This window comes from Pituophis catenifer, unplaced genomic scaffold (genome assembly GCF_029215685.1).
Source record: "Pituophis catenifer annectens isolate HBS135680 unplaced genomic scaffold, rPitCat1.0.hap2 SCAF_2, whole genome shotgun sequence".
Taxonomy (NCBI): Eukaryota; Metazoa; Chordata; class Lepidosauria; order Squamata; family Colubridae; genus Pituophis; species Pituophis catenifer.
The window spans coordinates 188759016-188782918 of record NW_027256882.1 but is presented as its reverse complement, the minus strand read 5'-3'; the positions used below and the strand labels follow the sequence as shown (position 1 = coordinate 188782918).

The 23903-nt window shown below is 44.5% G+C and overlaps 1 protein-coding gene across 1 annotated transcript in view; it reads left to right on the top strand.

The window, feature by feature from the left end:
* The first annotated feature begins 2986 nt into the window (after nucleotides 1-2986).
* The window catches only part of CASQ2 (calsequestrin 2), an 87901-nt gene continuing 66984 nt past the window's right edge, over nucleotides 2987-23903 (top strand). The window contains exons 1-2 of the mRNA XM_070938355.1: nucleotides 2987-3004; nucleotides 3213-3470. Coding sequence (XP_070794456.1) covers nucleotides 3237-3470 — 234 coding nt within the window. The 5' untranslated portion in view covers nucleotides 2987-3004; nucleotides 3213-3236. The remainder of the gene's footprint in view (nucleotides 3005-3212; nucleotides 3471-23903) is intronic.

Here is a 23903-nt window from a genome sequence, read left to right as displayed (position 1 = left end):
TGGACTGGGTGCGCAGGGGGTGGCCAACCTCGCAGGGCCCTGTGGAGTTTCTTCTCTTTTTCCGTAGGCGCCATGAGTTGTCGGTGTTACAAGGCTGCCTACTTTGGGGTAACCGGGTGGTTGTGCCCCCGGATCTTCGGGATCAGGTCCTATCGAGCCTACACACTGCCCACCCCGGGGTAGTTCGCATGAAAGCCCTCGGCCGCAGCTACGTGTGGTGGCCGGGGTTTGATCAACAGGTTGAGGACTGGGTGGCCTGCTGCCGCCAATGCCAACGCACTTGTCCCGCCCCCCCTCAGCGCCCATACAGGATTGGGAACCCCCAGGGGCGCCATGGGCGCACCTCCACCTAGACTTAGCAGGCCCCTTTTTTGGCCAGACCTTTTTGATTGCAGTCGATGCCCACTCTAAATGGATGGAGCTCACTTTAATGCAATCAACCACTTCCTCGGCCATCATCAGGATTTTGGAGGGCTGGTTCGCCACCCATGGGTTACCGGATACCATAGTCACAGACAACGGGCCTCAATTTACAGCAGCCACTTTCCAACTGTTTCTTCCCCGGTTGGGCATCTGCCATGCCCAAACAGCTCCACTACATCCGGCGGCTAATGGGCAGGCGGAACGGGCCGTGCGCTCCGCCAAAGAGGCGCTGCGCCACTTAGGGTCCACCGATTGGCACCACAAACTCCACCTGTACCTGTTAGCCTAGCACACGACCCCTTGCACGTCTATTAAGCAAAGCCCCGCTGAGCTGCTCATGGGCAGACGACTCCGAACAACCTAGACCATCTGCACCCTAACTATGCTCAAAAGCCATCTCCCGGGACGTGTTTTCCGCCACAAGTCTTCAGTGTGGGGGACTTGGTACACGCACTGAACTTTGACAAAGACATATGATGGCTACCAGGACAGATAATTCAAATAACGGGGCCCTATTCTTATAGGGTCCAACTCGCCGAGGGGAGGATTTGGCGACGACATATAAACCAGCTGAGACGGCGAGTCGCAGACCTCGACCTCCGGCCTACGCCAACAACCATATGCCATCCAGTTGAGACACCTCCCAGTGCGGAGCCCATCCGGCCTCCCCTTCCTGCAGCATCCTTGCCGGAGAATTTACCAGACATCCCGGGTCTGGCGCCGAGTTCGAGTCCTCCTCGTATGAATGACAACCCACTTCCCGCAGCGCCAGAGAAAGAAAGCGGGGCACCTGCCGAGCCTACGGTGCGACGCTCTGGGAGGTGCTGTCATCGTCCCACGTATTTGGAGGACTACGAGTGCGCGAGCTGGGTGCGAAGGGGTGTTGAGTCCTCACAGTTATGATCAGCGCGCCCGGCTGTTGCCGGGCTACGCTGATTGGTTCTGTTGCGAGCTTCTGAAGTGGAGGGAAATTGCTGCTCGCTCATTGGTTCTCGTGTTTGACAGCTTGCTATTTAAGCGGCTGTCAGGAGTTACGTTTCGCTCAGTTACTTCGTCCAGTTAGTTGTTGTTAGTTGCTTGAAAGTTAATAAAGCTGAGTTTGAGCAATCAAGCCTCACGACTATGTTTGCCCACTGAACTTTACAAGTAGGGAATAGGATTTGCTCTCACTTTATATACTAGTGGCTTGCCCTATCAGTTTTGGTGGGAATAGTCTTGGAGGTTCTTTGACTGGGCTGTCTACTATTAGTTTGTTTAGCAGTTCCTTGATTTGACTTCTTGATTGTTGGGCTAATGTTAATATTGGTAATAATCTCAACTCATCTGGGTATTCATTGCTGGTGTTTTGGTTTTTTGGCTTCCCTTTTGGCTTTTTGATTGTCTCTTTTGAATGATATGTAGATGTTTGTGTCTATGTGCCCACTGATGGTGATTTGTCTGAGTGTTAGACTTCTGGGAATTCTCTAGCATTTTTTTGATTTGGCTTGGTTCTGGATGTTCACAGCTTCTCAGTTGAAACTATGGTTATACATCTGCCCATGTCTTGTGATATTAAGGAGTTTTCATCATGTCTCCTGTAATGTAAAAATGATATAAAGCAAATGTAAAATTGATATAAAGACTATTTGAGAAATAATCCAGTAGACGACTCTGTTTTCAGTAGAGAAGGATGATAATTCCTTGAAATACCCCTAATGCTTTCTCAATGTGAGGGCCCAGCTCTTAAGTGAAAGAAGCCACAGCAGCAGTTCTTATGTGAAAAGACATGCCTACTATTAAATTAATAACATTAATGTAAATTGGTGAGGTAGGCAGTAACACAAAGTTCAGCCTGAATAGATGACATGAGGAGAGATCAGTTTTCCTTTCCAGGAGAACAGGAGCTAAAAATAATGGTTCGCTATAAGAAAGGAGTTCATCTTTCTTTGCTCATGCTGCATTTAAATCCCCTTTTGATTTATAAGGAATTGAGAAAAACCTGTCTGACTCCCAAGTTTCCTCTAGCTTTTTTTTTTTAAATCTGATAAATCAAATTACTAAATTTCAATCTGAACAACGGCTCACAGAAGATAAATGCAGAACATTTGTTTACATATTTTTTTTTAAACTGCAAGCTATAGGACAAGTTTTATGGCCTGGAAATGACTTATAATTAGATGGTACATCTGAAGCAAATGGAATCCCCCTCAAATCCCACAAAAAAGAAAATCCCAGAAGCATTTTATGGAGTTTTTCCTTCATAAAATGAATGATAATTAAAGGATCTCATTTAAAACAGTCTTTAATTGTTTTTAGTAAAATAAATAATACAATAAAGTATTTGCAAGGGAAATTGCCATAAACTTGTGCATTCTGGTTGATGATTGCCAGTTTTCTGCACAAGGAAGAATGTAAATCTCCCTTGAATTCTTCCCCACCCTCTGCTTTTCCTTTCTCTCACTCAGAGGCAGTGTGCCAGCAGTCTCTCAATCATGTCATATCTTTCCTTTTTATTCATTGTAGGATCTATTAATAGCTTTAAACAACTGCTTCCTAAAAATGGAGTTCTGAATGACACAGAAGCTGGCCTGAGCTATGTAAGGTATCCAGGGTTTGGTCTCTCAGCTTCTCCTATTTTTTTTTTTTTGCCTTTGTCTTCAAACAAGGGTTACTTACTTGCTACAGATGCTTCCTGGTGACCTGAATCCATCTAGATCAATTTACTGGAAAAACGTGGGGATCAAAACAGTGCATAGAGATTGCTGAATTTCTCCAGGCTTTTCTCCTAAAATTTCCTTTTCTTCTCCCAGATAAACTCACAGAAGTACAGCAGTATGAAGGCAGCTTGCTGGTTCCTGGCAGTTTTTTATGTGCTTGCTTGCTACAGGGCTGAAGAAGGACTAGACTTCCCAACCTATGATGGGAAAGATCGTGTGGTTGACTTGAGTGAGAAAAACTACAAGCAGGCCTTAAAGAAGTATGATATGTTTGGTGTACTGCTCCATGAACCAGTGACTTCCGACAAAAGCTCTCAAAGACGGTTTCAAATGACTGAGATGGTGCTCGAGGTATGTGTAACTACAGGTTTATGTAATTGTTCATGGAATAATTTGGAGTCTAAATTGGAGTAGGATACAGATCTTCAAATAGGCATTTGAGAGAAATATCAATGCAGATTTATATTATTTTTGGCAATTAATTTCTAAATCTTAACAATGCTTTTATAAGTAAAACTCTGCTTTTCAAACTGTACTGTTTCACTTATTTTAAGCAAAAAGTTTCTTTCATCCATATATTGTATTCAGTTATTCTCCTTCCCATTAGGAACTGAACAAGAAAACATTTAGTAAGCCAAGCTGAAACAACTTCAGGTTCCATGTTCTTTGCAGGTTATCAGTCTTGGTTAAGTATTCATTTCTGAGGGAAAAAACCCTGATTAATATTCTAGAGATGAAATGGTTCCAATATTAATGAAGCTAATCTAATAAAATGGAATACTACAACTGCCAGAAATATTCTAGAAAAAGCAGCTAACCACAATTGAGAGAGAAATATTTTTACAGACTGTTAATGGGAAACAATAGCTACTTTATAGAAATAGGGTAGATTCAAGGTCATATTACTAGCTAGTGAAGTCTTTTTATCTATAGCAACTTGTGTTTTCAGAATAAGCAAGTACCTAGAACCACCCACAATATTGTCTAAAACTCATAGTTAGGTCTCATTTGAGCACAATGTCTTCTAGATTTTGTAAGACATGATACTGGAGTCTTATATGGTTAGATAATTTTGTGCAGTTTTTCACAGAATTCAAAACTAATGATATATGAGATGGTTACTATCAAGAAAGAAAGCCAGCTTATGGTTCACTATTACTTGTATGAGAGAAGTACCTATTGACAATATCTGTGTCAGTGCCTAGCTACCCAAAAGCTTCAGTCACACAATTATTCACCTTTAAAGGTTAGGTTCTGGCAGCGGAGGAACAACTATACAGCAGCTTTTTCCTATATTGCTAAGGCAGTGTGAGAAATCACAATGCATATAGAAGAAGTCACTTCTTCAATGTCTCTCTTTATCAGCAATAATATCCAAAGCAAATACCACAATGAGAGAATATGCAGCATCTGTGATCTATCTCTGTGATTTGGTGCTTTCTTTATCACCTGTGAAGGAGTGATACTGTGGCCATCCCTTTGCCAGTAAGGCAACATAACGTCAAAACCAAAAGATACCTGGATTGGGAACACCTTTCATGATCATGACCAGTATGTGGCAAAATTCTCAAAAATTACAAAAGCATATTGGTGGCACATCTTAAATTGTCACAATTTGTCTCTGAGCTTTGCCTGACCCATCAAAAAAAGGAGCAAGAAAACAAAATGCAAAGTTTTGCATAATTATTTACTTTACAGCTATTGATCAAACATAATTTGCTAATCTGCTGATAGATACTATCTGCTCTTGAGAATAGGTTTTTGCTTCTCAGATTCGGATAACCTCCATTGTGTCACTATTGATAATAGGGACACACTTATAGCAGTCCTGTTTTAAGCATTTAAAAAAAGGTAAAGGTTTCCTCTGTTCAATCATGTCTGACTCTGGGGGATGGTGCTCATTTCAGTTTCGTAGCTGAGGGAGCCATCATTATCTGAAGATGCTTCTGTGGTCATTAGCTGACATGACTTTCTTCATCATCATTCTATTTTGCTACAATTTTACCCCCATCTGTGATATGTTCTGTTACTTTCTCATTGAAATGGTTTGTCTGCCACTGAGCATGATTTGAGGTTTGGACTACAAAAACTAGAAACCAAACCTTGCAGTTGCCCATTTCTTAAATTGTATCTTGGAGTTCTTGTCTTCTATGTGCATAGAATATGTATCTTTCCCCTCAGAAGTATAAATAACTAGAAACTCAGAAACTGTTGGTGCTCATGGTCACTTCCACATGAGATTTCTATGGCAATGAAAAAGTAGTTCCTAACTATAAGAGTCTCTTGATCCTGTCATTAAAGATTTAGCATTGCTTATGCATATTATCATCATGCTATGCTCCAGAGTTCTTTATCAGCTAAACCAATGACCTTTTGAAGTTAATCAACGTAAGTGCTGCTCCTCCATAGCTGGACTGGGCATTTCCCAATGGGAGAAATTCCTGTCTTGCCCTGCTTTGGCTCCTGGACACCCCCACTCTCCCCCTCCCCCTCCCCCCTCTTCTCCCCCCCCCTTCTGAAACAAAGCATTCATTACTATCATTCCTTCATCACTTGCTGGGTGCTCTGAGTGGTTGCTTTATCAGCACAGTGCTGGGGATGGGGTTGACCATTTACCTTTTTCAGCTCACTTTTTTCTCCTTTATTACTAAGAATAATTTTGGCAAAGGAAGAACAAGGAAGGGGCAGCATACCAGCTAACTGCCATTTAACCTCCCATTTGCCCCCATTGGACAGCATCAGAGAGTTTTGGCCAATGGAAGGGCAGAAGGAGGTGAGGAATGCTCGACAGTGGCACAGAACTGGTGCATGTAGTTCGTTATGCCGTTGTGAGTTCAGCTGCATTATATAGTTGAAACTACTTTACCCTTCTTTCTGGCTCCTGAGATTTAGGTCCTTTAAGAGCTAAACCTGTGTGAGTTCCTCCAGCAATCCAGATGAAACAACTGAAACTGACATGAGTTTTGTTTCATTTCTTACTTTTCTTCAGCAACAAATATATAGAATCAGCCTACTGAGTATTTTTTTCTTCTTTTCCCTTTTCTTTTGGGAAGAAAAGGGAATAGCGAGAAAAGGGTATAGCGAGAGTGAAAGATTTTGTTCCTGAAGAATCTGCAGAAACTTGATCCACAATGGTATTCTTTATTCCTTGTTCTTGGCTTTTCCAGTTCTTAGAGATGACGGTATCGGGACTGAAAATGATAGTAGTACCTCACGTTAATAAAACCTTTGTATAGGCATGGGTGTTTGTATCCAAATAGCAATGTCATTCATTTGGAGCTTTTTAGATGCTCCTCCAAGTGGTTCTGTTTTTTCCCCCTTATCAAGGAAAATCTGCTAGGGAGAATAGAGCAAAATAACTGCCTATCCATAGCTCCCTGAGTCCTCCAACTAAATGCATTAATTACCAGATGAAAAAATAATGGAGTAGTAAAATACACAAAATCATTATGCCTAAGAGATATAATAATGTTAGTGATAAAGGCTGTTTTCATTCCTTGTGGCAAGTCACTATATTTTCTGTACAATGGACTGGTGGAGCAACACATTCATATTCCATTTTTTAATTGTTGTTCATTGGGAGGCAGCCATGACTGCTAGTTTTCCATAGGACACCTACATCTTATCTGGTTACTTCATCAACAGGAGAAAGATTTTTCAACTCATGCTGTAGGAATGTGACATACAGAGGTGGACTGGTTTGAATGCTGATTGTCTCTTGGAGTATCTCACAAAAGGTTTCATATGACTTGGCTGGATCATATTTTTATTTGGACAGAGTGTTCCTAATTTTAGTGACCTAAGCAAAGTGTTTCAGCTTTCTAAATTTAAAGGGGATCATGGTGAACTTTGGACTTCTTTGTTAACCTTTATTGCCAAGGCCTGTTATGGAAATGCTAAAAGAAAGTAAAATCAGAGGTTTTGCAGTAGCATACTTAATAACTGTAAGAGTGGGGTGCCCTCAAGTCAGTCTTGACTTCTGGTGATTGCTTGGACAAGTCCCAACAGTTTTCTTAGCAAGCTTTTGGGAAGTAGTTTGCTATTATCTTCTTCCTAGGACTAAGAGAGAGGGACTGGCCCAAAGGCCAAAAATTTATCCATCTAGAAAATACTACCATCATTGGCAACCTTCAGTCTTAAAAGACTATGGTATCGTGCTCTGGAAAGAGGTCCTAAAACAGCATCTGGTGTGACTAAAAAGGCCAATTCGACAGTGGCAATCCCTTCCACATTGAGGGCAGATACAGTCTGTCCCCTGCTCAGCCCCCAGATTTTGTTGGTTCTGGGACTGCCTCTTTGCCTTGGCCTGCTGAACAAGTGTCTCTTCGAATTGGAGAAGGCCATACTGTTGTAGCGCGGGAATAACGAGAGGCACAAGCAGGCTAGTAACAACAGCTCTTTAATTCAGGGTGAGACTTCAGCGAAAACTCACAGGCAACAGCCCTCTTTATATACTTTCCAGAGGCAACCCAGAACCAATCAGAATTCACTGTGCATTTGAATTTCCCGCACAAAATAGATACATACACAATACCCCTCCCCTCCCAGAAGGCACTTATTCTATCTATTTACATATTTACATACAAAATCACGCAGGTGACCAGGGCGTGTCTTAATCCTGGTTGACCTGCGCAGTTCAGTTGTTGGCGAGGCGTCGAGCTGGTCGGAGGGACCTCCTGTCTCTCCCGGCTCTGCCAATGGAACCTCCTGGATTTCTCCGTAGGTGTGGCTATCTCCGGCTGGGAGTGTCGGCTCGCTGGGGCGGCGCTGGAACTCAGGGTTGCCAGATAAGTATTCCGGCTTACTCACGCTTGAGGTAGCTGTGTCAGGAAGACTTGGATAGTTAGGACACGAGTTTTCATTTGGTAAACGTTTACGCAATTGATCTATATGTCTCCTCCAGATTTTACCATGCCCTATATCAACTGTGTATGACTTTGGACCGGTAATTCCTACAATGGTTCCCTCTACCCATAAAGGCCCATTGGTGTAGCTTCTAGCAAAAACTGGTGATCCTACTTCGAAATGTCTTAGTCCTCCCCCTTCCCCGGTGAAGCTATCGTAGGAGTAATTAGGATGCAGTCTGTCTAGAACGCATCGTAGCTTTCGGCCCATTAAAAGCTTGGCTGGGCTGCGGCCCGAAGTGGGGCACGGGGTGGCATGCTGTACCGCTAAGAACTCATCTATTCTAGCCTGCCAGTCCCCTGCATCGAGTTGGGAGAGGGCTTCTTTGGCCGTTCTTACAAATCTTTCAACAAGGCCATTAGAAGCCGGATGAAAAGGAGCGGATAATGCATGTCTTATGCCTAATTCGGCTAAGTAGCCTTCGAATTGAGTCGCCGTGAATTGGGGCCCATTGTCGGATACCAGGGTGTCCGGCAACCCGTGTGTTGCAAATAGTTTTCTGAGTACTTCGATTATGGCCTCAGAAGTGGTAGATGGCATTAAGGCAATTTCGAGCCACTTAGAATATGCATCTACAATAATAAGAAAGTTCTGGCCATGGAACGGGCCAGCGAAATCGATGTGAATTCTCCCCCACAGTCCTTTTGGTTTTTCCCATTCCCGAACGGGCGCTATGGGAGGATCTGGGCGGGACTCCTGGCAGGGCCTACACTTCCCCACCCACTCAGTGACATCGTGGTCGAGATATGGCCACCAAACATAGCTACGAGCTAGGCCTTTCATGCGAACAACACCAGGGTGTCCCCCATGCAGCATTTCTAGAACTCTGTGCCTTAACCACAAAGGAATGACCACCCTGTCTCCCCACAACAAGCAACCCCCCAACATTGACAGTTCATTTTTTTTGTTAAAGTACAATTGGAAGTCACCACAGTCCACCTTGGTAGGCCAACCCCTCGTTACCCAGCCCATTACTGTGCGCAAAACAGAGTCTCTGGCAGAAACCCTCACCACCTCGTTCGAAGAAATGGGGCCCAGGGAAACAATGTCAAGCAGTAAGACCGGGGCTTCCGGGGTCGGGTTGTCCAATAATTCGGGCAAAGGACATCGGCTGAGGGCATCAGCATGTCCTAAGGTTTTGCCCGGCCGGTGGAGCAGTCTGTACGAATAAGCGGCCAAGAAAATGGACCATCTGGTCATCCGGGGGGAGAGAGCTGCTGGGGTCAGTTTATCTCCAGCCAAAAGTCCCAAAAGAGGCTGGTGGTCTAGAATAAGTTCAAAGGTGCTGCCAAACAAATACTCGTGAAATTTTTTGACCCCTGCTACAGCCGCTAGTGCCTCCCTATCTAGCTGGCTATAGTTCCTTTCAGCACTAGACAGAGTGTGAGAATAATAGGCGATGGGCGCCTCTAACCCATTCAGCAGTCTATGGCTTAAAACCGCACCTACGCCAAAGGGGGAAGCGTCACAGACCAATACTAGAGGTAGTTCAGAATTGTACTGGATAAGGAAACTGTCCTCAGACAAAAGTCTCTTTACCGCATTGAATGCGGTCGCTTCTCGCTTTCCCAAAACCCATGGAACGTTTTTTCCCAGGAGCCTGTGTAGAGGCTCCGCAACGGTGGCTTTGTGTTTCAAAAACATCGTATAGAAATTGAGAAGGCCCAGGAAAGCCTGCAGCTCTGATTTTGACTTGGGGGTGGGCGCGCTTTGGATGGCCCTAACTTTGCTTTCTGTGGGGTGAATGCCTGTGCCGTCGATTCTGTAGCCTAAGAATTCCACTGATGGAACCGCTATCCTGCATTTATTTCGTTTGAGTTTAAGTCCCGCTTCCCTGAATCTGGTTAGGACTTGTCTGACCCTTTGGCCCAACTGAACTTCGTCTTGGCCACTAATCAAAACGTCATCGAAATATGGGACGACACCTGGGAGGCCTTGTAGAAGGCGCTCCATTGTGCTTTGAAAAAGTCCTGGGGCGATGCTGACCCCAAACTGAAGCCTGGTGCATTTAAAGGCACCTCTGTGAGTTACTATTGTCTGTGATTCTGCCGTAGCGTCATCTACTGGCAGTTGCTGGTACGCCTGCGCAAGGTCTAGTTTTGCGAATAGCTTGCCAGGCCCCAGGGAGTGTAGTAGATGGTGGACTATTGGAACCGGATAGGCGCTCTGCTGCAACGCCTTCTTAATCGAACACTTATAGTCAGCGCAAATTCTAATTGAGCCATCCGATTTGACTGGCGTGACTATTGGGGTTTCCCACTTAGCATGATCCACGGGAACTAGCACCCCTTGCTTAATGAGCTTGTTGAGCTCCGCATCAATTTTGGGCTTTAAAGCAAAGGGAACTCGCCTTGCTTTCAGTCTAATTGGCGCTACGTTGGGGTCTAGATTAAAAGATATAGGGGTCCCCACATACTTGCCTAGAGTCTCTTCGAAAACGTCTCGTGGAGCAGGGTTTCTTTAAGTGATGATCCGCTGATGCTGCGAACGTCCGTGAAGCCCATGCCGAGGGCCCGGAACCATTTCATGCCCAGTAGACTTGGTAGGGGCTTGCTAACGATGGTCAGGGGCAGCTCTTTCTGGAACTCACCGTAGGTGACCCGGAACGTGCCCACGCCTTCAACGGGAACTCGATTTCCCTGGTAGTCGAGTAGGCGGGTTTTCTGATGGGACAGCTCGTTCTTCTGAAGCTTGGGCAGGAGTGCCTTGAGGGTTGACCAGGACATGATCGATAACGTAGACCCGGTGTCGATTTCCATTTCACAGGATTTGCCGTTGATTTCTACTTTCGTGTAGACTTTCTCGTCATCGGTTGTGCTGGCTTGGCCGATTCTCGTGCTGTAGGTCTCCCACTTTTGAGGTTCGCGCCGTTTTCTCGTGCCGTCATCTTTGATTGGCTGTTTTGAACGAGCTGGTTCTGGTTGGTCGCGGTAGTCACGTGGCTTTCGACTACGCGGAAATTGAGCTCTGCAAACTCGTGCTAGGTGGCTTCTATCACAACGCCTGCAAATGGCTTCTCTGTATTTACACGAATGTCTCTCGTGATCCCCACCACAGCTAGGGCAGTTCTCGTGGCGGCGGCTTTGTTCGCTCAATTTCTTTTCTGTATGGAAGACGTCCTCGTCCGACTCTTCCTCTGTGCTGGTTCGCACCTCTTCTCTGTGGACGGGGGCTGTTTTTGGCCTGTCTTTGCTTGAACTTGGTCGCTGCAGCGCTTCCGAAGCTTTCGTTGAGGCCTCATGTGCTCGGGCTTCATCTAGCGCACCAGCTAGCGTTAGGTCTGGCTTAGCTAGAAGACGCCTTTGTAAACGGGTATCTCGAACCCCGCAAATCAATTGTTCAAGCAGCGCGTCGTCTAAATCTCTGTAGTCACAATGTGTTGCGGCTTTTCGAAGTGCAGCCACATAAGCGCTGACCGGCTCTCCTTCTTTTTGAACTTGTTATTGGAGTTCGTAGCGCTGAACGAATTTAGATGGAACTGGAGCGTAGTGGGCTCTCAGGTTGGCCTGGAGGACGTCCCAGGGAACCGTCTGGACCGGGGTTGGCTCGCAGAGTGATTCGGCCATCTCGAACACGTCTGGTCCGCAGTGGCTTAAGAACAGGGCCCTTTTCCTGTTTGCTGAAAGCCCTTGCATTTCGCTCGCTTCCAGGGAGCACTCGAACCTGGTCAGATACGAACCCCACTTCTCTCGGGTCGGGTCGAAGGGTTTTGGCGGAACGTAGGCAGACATGCCGTGTCTCCGTGTTCGCTAGTCACCCTGGCTGAAACTCCAAGCTCTTTTTGATTTGCCTCTTGTGGCCTCTATCCCATCCTCGTCGCCAATGTTGTAGCGCAGGAATAACGAGAGGCACAAGCAGACTAGTAACAACAGCTCTTTAATTCAGGGTGAGACTTCAGCGAAAACTCACAGGCAACAGCCCTCTTTATATACTTTCCAGAGGCAACCCAGAACCAATCAGAATTCACTGTGCATTTGAATTTCCCACACAAAATAGATACATACACAACAATACTGTGTCTTTAGCATCCATGCTGAATGATCAGAGGTCAAGGTTTCCCAGTCATTAATGTCTATTCCCAAGGCCTTTAGATCCCTCTTGCAAATATCCTTATATCGCAGCTGTGGTCTCCCTCTAAGGCACTTTCCCTGCACTAATTCTCTATACAGGAGATCTTTCGGAATCTGACCATCAGCCATTCTCACGACATGCCCAAGCCAGCATAGACGTCACTGTTCCAAGACTGTGCTATTTGGAACTTTGTCATGCCAGGTAATGCCAAGAATATGTTGGAGACAATGCATATGAAAGGTGTTCAACTTTCTCTCCTGCCGTACGTAAAGTGTCCAAGTCTCACTGCAGTACAAGAGTGTGCTCAGGACACAGGCTCTATAGACCTGGATCTTTGTATGTTCCGTCAGCTTCTTATTAAGCCATACTCTCTTTGTAAATCTGGAGAATATGGTGGCCGCTTTACCAGTATGTTTATTCAGCTCAGTATTTAAAGAGAGAGTATCGGATATGGTTGAACCGAGGTACACAAAGTCATGGACGACCTCCAGTCCTTGTGCAGAGATTGTAATACAGGGAGATAAATCCATGTCCTGACCCATGACTTATGTATTTTTCAGGCTGATTGTTAGCCCAAAGTCTTGGCAGGTCTTGCTAAAACAGTGCATAAGTTGTTGAAGGTCTTCGGCAGTATGAGCAGTAACAGCAGCATCGTCAGCGAAAAGGAAAACTTGTAAGCATTTCAGCTGGACTTTAGACTTTGTTTTCAATCTAGAAAGATTAAAGAGTTTTCCGTCTGATCTAGTCCGGAGATAGATACCTTCTGTTGCAGTTCCAAAAGCATGTTTCAGCATGACAGCAAAAAAGATCCCAAGTAAAGTTGGCGCAAGGACACAGCCCTGCTTCACTCCACTTTGAATGTCAAAGGAATCAGATGTTAAGCTATCAAAAACTACAGTGCCTTTCATTTCCTCATGAAAGGACCTAATGATGTTAAGGAGCTGAGGTGGACATCCAATCTTGGAGAGAATTTTATAAAGGCCGTCCCTACTAACCAAGTCAAAAACCTTTGTAAGATCTATGAAGGCTACGAAAAGTGGCTTCTCCTGCAGCTGTCTAAGGGAAAATACCATGTCAGTAGTGGACCTGTTGGCTCGAAATCCACACTGTGATTATGGATAGACTCTCTCTGCAAGCACCTGGAGCCTCTTCAGTATGACACGGGCAAGCAGCTTCCCTATGACACTAAGAAGAGAGATGCCGTAGTAGTTGTTATAGTCACCCCTGTCGCCTTTGTTCTTATACAGTGTGACGATATTTGCATCCTTCATGTCCTGTGGTACTCCACCCTCCCTCCAACAAAGACAGAAGATTTCATGCAATTCAGTGGAAATGTTCTCTTTCAAACACTGCAGAACTTCGGCAGGGATATTATCTTTCCCGGGTGCCTTGTCAGAGGCAAGGGAATCCAGGGCCACGTTTAGTTCTTCTAAAGTTGGTTCACTATCAAGCTCCTCCAAGACAGGCAGGCATTCAATGTTATTTAATGCTTCTTCAGTTACCACGTTTTCTCTAGAGTATAACTCAGAGTAATGTTGCACCCAACGTGCCATCTGCTGTGTTCGGTCCTGGATAACCTCACCTTTAGCTGCCTTTCTGCTACCAAATAGGCAGGTAGGCCTCTTTCCTCCCCTCCCCCCTATTCCTGATCCTGCCTTTCTGCTACAAACTTTCCAAGATGGCGGCGGCAGCCACAACACCACTGCGGAAAACAACACCAGGAATTCTTTGGCTCCTCCCTTACCTATCGAGATGAGGAGTGCTGGAGGAGTAATACCTCCCCCCAAAAAATCCTTGGTCCAGCTGGCCTGGCTGATAGCACCTCATAAGGGCTTTCCAGGGTTACAGGAGAAGGTGGTCAATGGTTTTTGACAGCGGAAGAGGGCTTTATGCCCCAATGGTAGATAAAACAACAGAACCATCTTCTAGGAGAAGGGAAACTCTGATTACAAACCTCCACTGCTTTGTGGCTATATCTACTACTGGAAAAGGCTTCAGGAGTCAACCTCAAGGCAAAATCCAGAGCCAGAGTCCCGGAAGCAGTTTGTGATTGTGTACAATCATGTTCTGATAGCTGCTGCGACGTAGCTGGAACTAATCGTATCGGCTCTGCCATTCCATTGGACTACTCCAGCAACAACCGCCTAGAGAGCAGTTGGAGGGCCAGCCGATCTGAATCTGACTTGACACTGGTAAGGTCTCATATTAAGACCTACCTAGTGGCGATAAAAGCAGCGAAATCTAGCTATTTTGCCACTTTTATCGCGTCATCAGATAACCGCCCAGCCGCCCTGTTTAGGGTGACCCGCTCCCTTCTCCATCTGGGAGCGTGGGATGACCCCTTGCAGGGCCGAGCTGAGGATTTTTTACAGTATCTCTTTGATAAAATAACTCAGATTCGGGAAGACTTGGCCGCTGACTGGGTTAGTTCAGACGAGATGACTGAGGCAGGCCTTGAGAGTGTTATCTGGGAGGAGTTCGATCCTGTGGCTCCCGAGGACGTGGACAGGATCTTGGGACGGCTGAACGTGACCACATGTTTATTGGACCCGTGTCCCTCCTGGTTGGTGCTGGCTTCCCGGGAGGTTACACGAGGCTGGCTCCAGGGGATTATTAACGCTTCTTTGAGTCAGCGTATCTTGCCGGCCGCCTTAAAAGAGGCGGTTGTGAGGCCCCTCCTCAAGAAGCCCTCCCTGGACCCGGCTGTTTTGGCTAACTATCGTCCAGTTTCCAACCTTCGCTTTATTGCGAAGGTTGTTGAGTGTGTGGTGGCAGTTCCCCAGTACCTGGATGAAGCTGTCTATTTAGATCTGCTCCAGTCCGGTTTCAGACCTGGGTACAGCACGGAAATGGCATTGGTCGCGTTGGTGGATGATCTCTGGAGGGCTCGGGTTAGGGGTTATTCCTCTATCCTGGTCCTGTTAGATCTCTCAGCGGCTTTTGATACCATCGACCATGGTATCATGTTGCACCAGCTGGAGGGACTGGGAGTGGGGGGCACCGTCTTGCGGTGGTTCTCCTCCTATCTCTCCGACCGGTCGCAATCTGTGTTGACAGGGGGCAGCGGTCGACCCAGAGGCGCCTTGTTTGTGGGGTGCCACAAGGGTCGGTCCTCTCGCCCCTTCTGTTCAACATTTATGTGAAGCCGCTGGGTGAGATCATTCGTGGTTTTGGGGTGGAGTTCCATCAGTACGCTGATGATACTCAGCTGTATATCTCCACCCCAGACCATCCCAACGATGCCTTGGAAGTGATGTCCCAGTGCCTGGAGACCATGCGGGTCTGGATGGGGAGAAACAGGCTTCGACTCAACCCTTCCAAGACCGAGTGGCTGTGGCTGCCGGCATCCCGGTATAGCCAGCTGGCGCCATCGCTGGTTATTGGGGGCGAATCATTGGCCCCCACGGAATGGGCTCGCAACTTTGGCGTCCTCCTGGACGCACGGCTGTCTTTAGAAGAGCATATGATGGCCGTGGCCAGAGGGGCTTTCTATCAGGTTCGCCTGATACGCCAGTTACGCCCCTTTCTGGATTGGGACTCCCTATGCACGGTCACTCAAACACTCGTCACTTCTCGTCTGGACTATTGTAACGCTCCAACTGGTGCAGAATGTGGCCACGCGGGTGATTATGTAAGCGACGGGGCGCTCCCATGTGACTCCTCTCCTGCGTGAGCTGCATTGGCTTCCGGTGGACTTCTGGGTGCGCTTCAAGGTGTTGGTGATCACCTTTAAAGCGCTCCATGGCCTAGGGCCGGGGTACTTACAGGACCATCTTCTGCCACCAATTGCCTCCCACTGGCCAGTTCGCTCCCACAGAGAGGGCCTCCTCAGGGTGCCATCGGCCAGACAATGTCGGCTGGCGACCCCCAGGGGGAGAGCCTTCTCTGTGGTGGCACCTACCCTCTGGAACAATCTACCCCCAGAGATACGAGTGATCCCAGACCTCCGGACTTTTCATCGGGCCCTTAAAACCTACTTTTTTCAGTTAGCCGGGCTGTCCTGATTTTATGATGGGTTTTTAAAATTTGAAATTGGTTTTAAATTGAAATGTTTTAAATTATGGGCCAAATTTATTTAATTATTTTAAATCTATTTTAACTTTTGTGTATAAAGTGTTTTACTTTTGGCTGTTCACCGCCCTGAGTCCGAAAGGAGAAGGGCGGTATAGAAATCTGAAAATAAATAAATAAAATAAATAAAAACATGAAGAGGGGGGATCTGCTGCTTAGGTAACAGTCTATCCTCCATATTAATATACCCAGATGGCACTTCCCACCAGCAAGACTAGCCAAAATGATTAATGATATATCAGCTAAATGTTGGAAGTGTAATCAGACTCCGGGCTCGTACTACCACATGTGGACGTGCCCAAAAGCAAAAACATATTGGACAAAAATACATACTTGGATAGAAAAAATGATAAAGGAATCTATAGATTTAAAACCAGAAATATTTCTGTTGGGTATCATATCAGAAAAATATAATAAAGGGACTATGTATTTAATATTACATGTGTTAACAGTGGCCACAATTGTATTTACACAACATTGGAAAAGTGTGGAGATCCCTACAGAAAATAAGATAATAAAAAAAATATTACCATGTTTCCCTGAAAATAAGACTCTGTCATATTTTTTTTGAACCCTGAAATAAGCGCTTGGCCTTACTGCCATGTGTTCAAAAGCCTGATTGGGCTTATTATCAGGGGATGTCTTATTTTGGGAGAAACAGGGTAGAATGTGCAGAAATTGATAGATTAACACTTGAAATTAAAGAGAAGGAAGATACGGAATATTTTGAAACATGGGATTCATTTTATCAATGGTTAAATAACAAAAACAGAAGTCAGAATATTTAAAATTATAAGAGAAGGATTAATTTTACTGTGAGGGTTTATTATGATATGTTTATTATTAATATGATTTGGTATCAACAATTAAGTATTAATATTATGTTGAGAAAATACTGTTATTATATGATCACTACTAATGAACATTATTATGACTATTGCTCAAATTAACTATAACCATTGTTTATATAGACTTTGAAATTGTTGCTCTTTCTTTATATAGTAAAAATAAAAAAAAATATTCAAGAGAAGTGTCAAGAGCAGAATCATGAATTGTCCACCACCTTTGTGGATCTCACCAAGGCTTTTGACACTGTCAGTCGTGAAGGTCTGTGGCATATCATGTCAAGGTTTGGGTGCCCTGATAGATTCATCCTGATGGTACATCAGTTCCACGACGGCATGACGGCTCGTGTTCTGGATGATGGAGGAACTTCAGATGCCTTTCCCATCACAAACAGCATCAAGCAACGGTGCATGCTCACACCGACCCTGTTCAGCGTAATGTTTTCAGCCATGCTGTCAGACCCCTTCCAGAACAGTTCCTTGGGAGTCAGCCTGAGAAACAGGACCGATGGGAAACTGCTCAACCTGCAAAGACTCCAGGCTGTCACCAAGATAAAGGAGACTGTGTTACGAGACCTCCTTTTTGCTGATGACTGTGCCCTGAATGCTGGATCAGAGCAGAAAATGCAAGCCAGTGTGGACAAATTCACAGCAGCATGTGACAATTTTGGCCTCCTCATTAACACAAAGAAGACTGATGTGATGCCCCAGCCAGCTCTGAAAGCCCAACACCAAGAGCCCATCATCACAGTGAAGGGACAAAAGCTGCAAGCAGTGGACCAATTTACATATCTTAGCAGCCCCCTTTCCCGTGACAATTGACATTGAGGTCAACTGCTGAATCGCCAAGGCAAGCTCTGCATTTGGCAGACTACTGACCAATGTGTGGGATAAGGTGACCAGATTTTAACATTGGTAAAGAGGGACACCATTGACCGGGGGCGCGGGGAGGACAAGATACCTATTCTAGCTGCTAATGAAAGCCAAACCAATTGAAACTACCTTTTCCTCCAGCAAAGGATAAAATTGCAGTTACATTTAGGAGCAATTAAAATATCCTCTACTCCAGAATACTTTCATTTTATCTCTCAGTGGGCCAAAATAATGTCACACTATCGTTATTCAACTGTCCATTCATCTATCCTTCCTCTCGCTTCTATAGATGACCCTGAACACCTGTTAAGGGACATTTGGGAGCCTATCCCACCCAGTCCCATCGAGCAAGTGGCTCCCCTTGCAGTCACATGCCCGCTGTCTCTCCCAGCCGGCGTCCTCCACATTCCCAAGGGCAATCGCCTTTCCTTTGTGGCTCATTCACCTTGCTCTCGAATGGAAACGGCGACCGCTTCTCGTGTTTATTTGCACTTACCAAGAACCTTGTGGAGCTGGTCCCTTGGTCGATGGCTCCCACTAGGGGACCAGTCGCTTCCCCCTGGGCCACAGCAGCGGCCATAGGGAGGCTCTGTCAGCACGCCCCTGGCCCATTTCCTAGGCGACCCTGCCCAAGCAAGAAGCGGCAGAGAATCCACAGGCTCTCACACCAGAGCCCTCAAAGCCAAACGCGTGTGTCTTCTCAAAGGAGAGACTGAAGGCGGAGTAGAGGGTGCTGCCCAACATGCTGCCGCTTGGCCGCCAATCAGCAGGCGAACTGGAGTAGAAGGGGGTGGGGTTTTCCACCAAGTGCAGGAAATAGGCTAAAGGTTCTGGAGTGGGCAATTGCCTCTGAGATGACTGATCACATGCCTCTGACGTATCTGATGGGATTTCAGGTTAACTCGAGATTTGCTGGCTGTCGCTGTCTCGGATTGCAAAACGTTGAGGAGAGAATCGTTGCCTCCCTTGCCAGGAATTTAGAACAATTTCCGCGTTCCTCTGCCTATTATGAAATAATCCGTCATTCCAGTCCGTCAATATCCTGGCTAAATAGCCACATGGCCGCCAAAAACCATATATTCCCTTCCTGTTCTCCCACTGTTCCCTAGCTTGTCGTGCATTCTTTCCAAAAATCAGGACTTTTGTAAAACGCTGCGGGTAGCGGGACAAGTTGTTAAAAATCGGGACTGTCCCACCAAAAGCGGGATGTCTGGTCACCTTAATGTGGGACCACCATGGAGTAAGTCTTGCTACAAAGCTCAAAGTCTACTGAGCAGTAGTGCTGACTACCCTGATGTATGCCAGTGAGACTTGGACCATATACAGGAGGCATGCTAGCCAATTGAACCACTTCCACACGACCTGCCTCCGCAGACTTCTGAGGATCCGGTGGCAGGACAAGGTACCAGACACAGAAGTCCTCTCTAGAGCAGGCCTGTCATCAATTTACACCCTGCTGATCAAAGCTCAGACACGCTGGGCAGGCCATGTTGCAAGGATGCCAGACCACTGCATCCCCAAACAGCTCCTCTTTGGTGAGCTGTCTCAAGGAAAGTGATCACACGCAAAGACATGCTGAAAGCCTCTCTCAAGTCCCTGGATATCGACACTACTTCCTGGGAAACCCTGGCACAAGATCAATCGACATGGCGCATATTGAGCCACCAAGGCTGCCAGACATTTGAAGACACAAAGATAACCATAACACAAGAGAAGCGAGCACTCCGCAAAGCCAGAGCTGCAAATGCTGCAATAGTGGTGCCGACATGTGGCAGAACATTCTGTGCCCATATGGGCCTTACCAGCCACCTGTGGACACACTGTGGACAGCCCACAACTTGTTAGATGTCAAGGTCCTCTTCGAAAATGATGGCTGATAGAAAAATGGTTTAACTCTGGTACATTTAGGGCCTTTTCACATTACTGTTAGGGTACTAGCTATCATCACTTGACTTCTTCCTAAGAATAGCAAGATTTTACATATTGTGAAGATGTCCTTGGGCAGGGTTGAAATATGGCAGAAAATGAATAGTATTCTGACATTTATTCAATTAAGGACAAATGAAACACCATGAGATGAAGGCAATGTACTGGCAACGTAGAAGAAAAAAAAATATGGCTGGGGCATATTTGAGCCATGGTAACATGCAGTATATGTGGCTTTAGTGACAACATAAGATTGGGATGAAATGAAGATAATGTATGACCAAAAGGGTTGCCAAAGCATGATGAAGTGTGCTAAATTGCCAATGAGGGCAGGGTATAGATCTTAACTACAATAATAGAGACCGTATTTCTTAGATTTTTAGATACACTCAATAGTTGTACAAGCAGTGTCTTTTCCAAAATTGAAATAAAATGTAGTTTCTCTTGAATATTCCAACTTTAGTCTCACAGAATATGATTTGAAGGGCCTATTATTATTATATCAGTTAAACCAGGGGTGAAATGCTCCCGGTTGGGACCAGATCGCCTAATACGGTAGCGATGGCGGTGGGTGGTTCGGAGAACCGGTAGCAAAAATCCCTGCGCCCCCCCCCCATGCCCAGCTGAGCTGCATGATCATCAGAGGCTTTTTTTTTAACTTTTAAAAGCATTTTTTCTACAACTTCTTCCGCCGAAAAAATGCTTTTAAAAGTAAAAAAAAAAGCCTCTGATTATCGCGCAGCTCAGCTGGGATCTCAGAGGCTTTTCAAAGCATTTTTTTCTGCAACTTCTTCCGGGGAAGAGGTGGTTTAAAAAATGCTTTAAAAGTCTCTCTGACGATCCCAGCTGAGTTGCCTGATTGTCAGAGCATTTTTTAAAACGATCAGGCAACTCAGCTGGGATCATCAGAGAGACTTTTAAAGCATTTTTTTCTGCAACCTCTTCAGCGGAAGAGGTGGTTTTAAAAATGCTTTGAAAAGGCTCTGACGATCCCAGCTGTGTTCCTGATCGGCAGAGGCTTTTCAAAGCATTTTTTTGCATTTGCAAAAAAAATGCTTTGAAAAGTTAAAATTTAAAAAAAAAAGTTGGCCACGCCCACCCAGTCACATTACCACCCCCCACCAAGCCACGCCCACAGAACAGGTAGTAACAAATTTTACATTTCACCCCTGAGTTAAACCCCATTTTTCCTCCATCCAGATAAATAAACTTTTCTCTGTAAATAGTGTAAGGCCAGAAAAGTGCTCATAACTTCTTTCTTCCTCATAATCAGATAAAGCAAGATTAGATTAACAGAATTAGATTTTTCTTTAGGCTTTCTGCTGGGTTGTGTTTAATAGTTAGGAATAATGGTAACCTATATTTTAAGTAATTTTATTTTTTTTCTTTCAAATTTTTTTTTGCAATCTGAAGTGTTTTTTCTAGCATGTTATATGTTTAAGGATACTGAACAATAACACAATGAAAGTTATAGAAAACTGGAATGAATAGAACTCTGCTGCCATAAATTGGATTTCATTGTTAATCATCAGGCATGCTACACGAAATAATTTCTGAATTGTGCAATTGCTTTATTAAAATAACTTCAGGCAGAAAAAATATAGAATAGGCACATTGTCCTGTCAATTAACACAAATTAACTGCTAATGTTTATCAAAAAGGCTGTTGTAATTAAAGGTTAAGTTCATTGTGTTAGTTTTGTTGATCACAATGTTGAACATAATGTCTCTTTAATGTGCTCACAGTAGTTGACTAGATTATTCATAATCTTAGTGAATGAAGTCTAGGATTTCCTATTCCATAAAGTCTGCTTCCTGTGATTCCCTTTCCCATTGACTTGGGGTTCTTCCTTCTGGACATATTAATGTGGTATTCTGCCTCAGGAGCAGTGCAGAAGCCTACTGCTGTCTATGTACATTTAATATGGAACAAATTAAGGGATGTGTTTGATAGATTTGTCTAATTTTGTTAGGAATAACCCAGGCTTCTGCCTCATTCTCGAGGAAAATAGGGTTACCCATCAAAGCATTTCAAATTACATTGGCATGCTTTTATGCCAACTCAAGAATTAGAAGAATATGCAATAATGTAGTCATGAGGAAGAGACTCTAGGAATCAGATTATTTAAAGATTAACAGAGTTAGAAGGGACCTTGTAGTCCAACCGCCCACCCAAGCAGGACACCCTACACTATTTCTGACCAATGTCAGTTCAATCTCTTCTTGACAGTCTCAAATGATGAAGCTCTTACAACTTCCGAAGGCAAGCTGTTCCACTGGTTGATTGTTCTCACTGTCAGAAAGTTCCTCCTTATTTCCAGGTTAAATCTCTCCTTGTTCAGTTTCAATCCATTATTCCTTGTCTGGCCTACAGGTGCTTTAGAAAATAGCTTGACTCCTTCCTCTCTGTGGCAGCCCCTCAGATATTGGAAGACTGCTATCATGTCTCTCCTAGTCCTTTTCTTCACTAGACTAGCCATGCCCAGTTCCTGTAACTGTTCTTCATATGTTTTAATCTCCAGTCCCCTAATCATCCTGGTTGCTCTTTTCTGCACTTTTTCTAGAGTCTCAACATCTTTTTTTATACAGTGTGGTGACCAAAACTGGATGCAGTACTCTAGGTATGGATTTACTAAGACTTTATGGAGTGGTATTAGTATCTCACTTGATCTTGATTGTATCCCTTTGTTAATGCAATTTAGGATTGCATTGGCTCTTTTGGCTGCCACTGCACACTGCTGGCTCACATTTAGCTGGTTGTCCATTAAGACTCCAAGATGCCTCTCACAGTCACTGCTATTAAGCCTGGTTTCACCCAGTCTATATGTGTACTTTTGGTTTTTCTTTCCTAAGTGTAGGACTTTACTTTTCTCTACATTGTATTACGATTATATTACGTCTCCATCCACAATAGATCCAGTAAACCTTTTCTCAAGAAATTTTATTCTTAAAAGTTGAGAACAGAGAATTCATAGAATTTATCTTAGTGTGCAAATAGATCTTATATTAAACTTTGTTTTCATCCACAGTTCTAAAGGGTGTTTCACAAGTTAATTTTCCAAACACTGTCTTTAAAACCCACACTAAAAATACATGGAAACTGTCACACCAAGGTTTCAGGTACTCAATGCAGGTAGGCAGAAAATGAAGAAAGGAGACAAGTGCCTTGACTGTTTTCAGTGGTTTTGCCATGGGATGGGGGACCCCCACAGGGTGGATAAAAATCTTTAATATATGGTTTATTCATCTCATCGCAAAACTAAGGCAGCAAATCAGAATGGCATGTGACCTTCAAATGGTTTGAATAGATATTTATATCTGTGGTGCAGAGTTCTTTCCATTCTAAAAATATAGACCATTATATGGCAGTAACCTCACAATACTTTCATAACCTTTCATACATACTTTTAACACAAAGCCTAAAACATAATAGGTCATACATTCTCTCACACATTCCATTTTATATAGTATAATTGAGGGCATGCAGTTCTCTAGGCAATGCAATTCACTACCTATACTATTATGTCTTTCTGGAATAATATATATATATATTTAAAGTGTTCTCTTCCCAAGTGTAATACTAACATTTTAACAAAAGTTTGGATTCCTGCCTATAAAAGCAATACTCTAGACCAATTCAATAGCAGTAGAGAGAAATTAAGTTTGATGTTTCTTACCCCCTTTAATCTCCTGGTACTTTCCTGGGTTCAGGTTATTTATAGCATAGTAAAACTAAGCAACAGCACTTCAACAAGAGCTAAGCTGCTGTATGACATTTCAATAATTCTAAGGAGATATGCAAGGAAAAGGACTTTGTACTGCTAGAGTTTTCATTGTTACCAAAGTGGCCTTCAGGATCGGTTTTCTTCTTTTTACACATAATAGGTCACCATAAAATGGAAATGCTGGGTCTGCAGGGTCACTGTTTCCCAAAGGTTTTGTGCCCTATTTTTGTTGAGAGGAAAACTTTCAGCTCAGATATTATGACACAATTCAATGTAAGAACAAGAGAAAGTACTGCTGTTTCCAGATAAACCTTTTACAGTGCTTGTGTTAAGTACTTATGGTAGTTTCGTGATGGTGTCTTCGTTTAG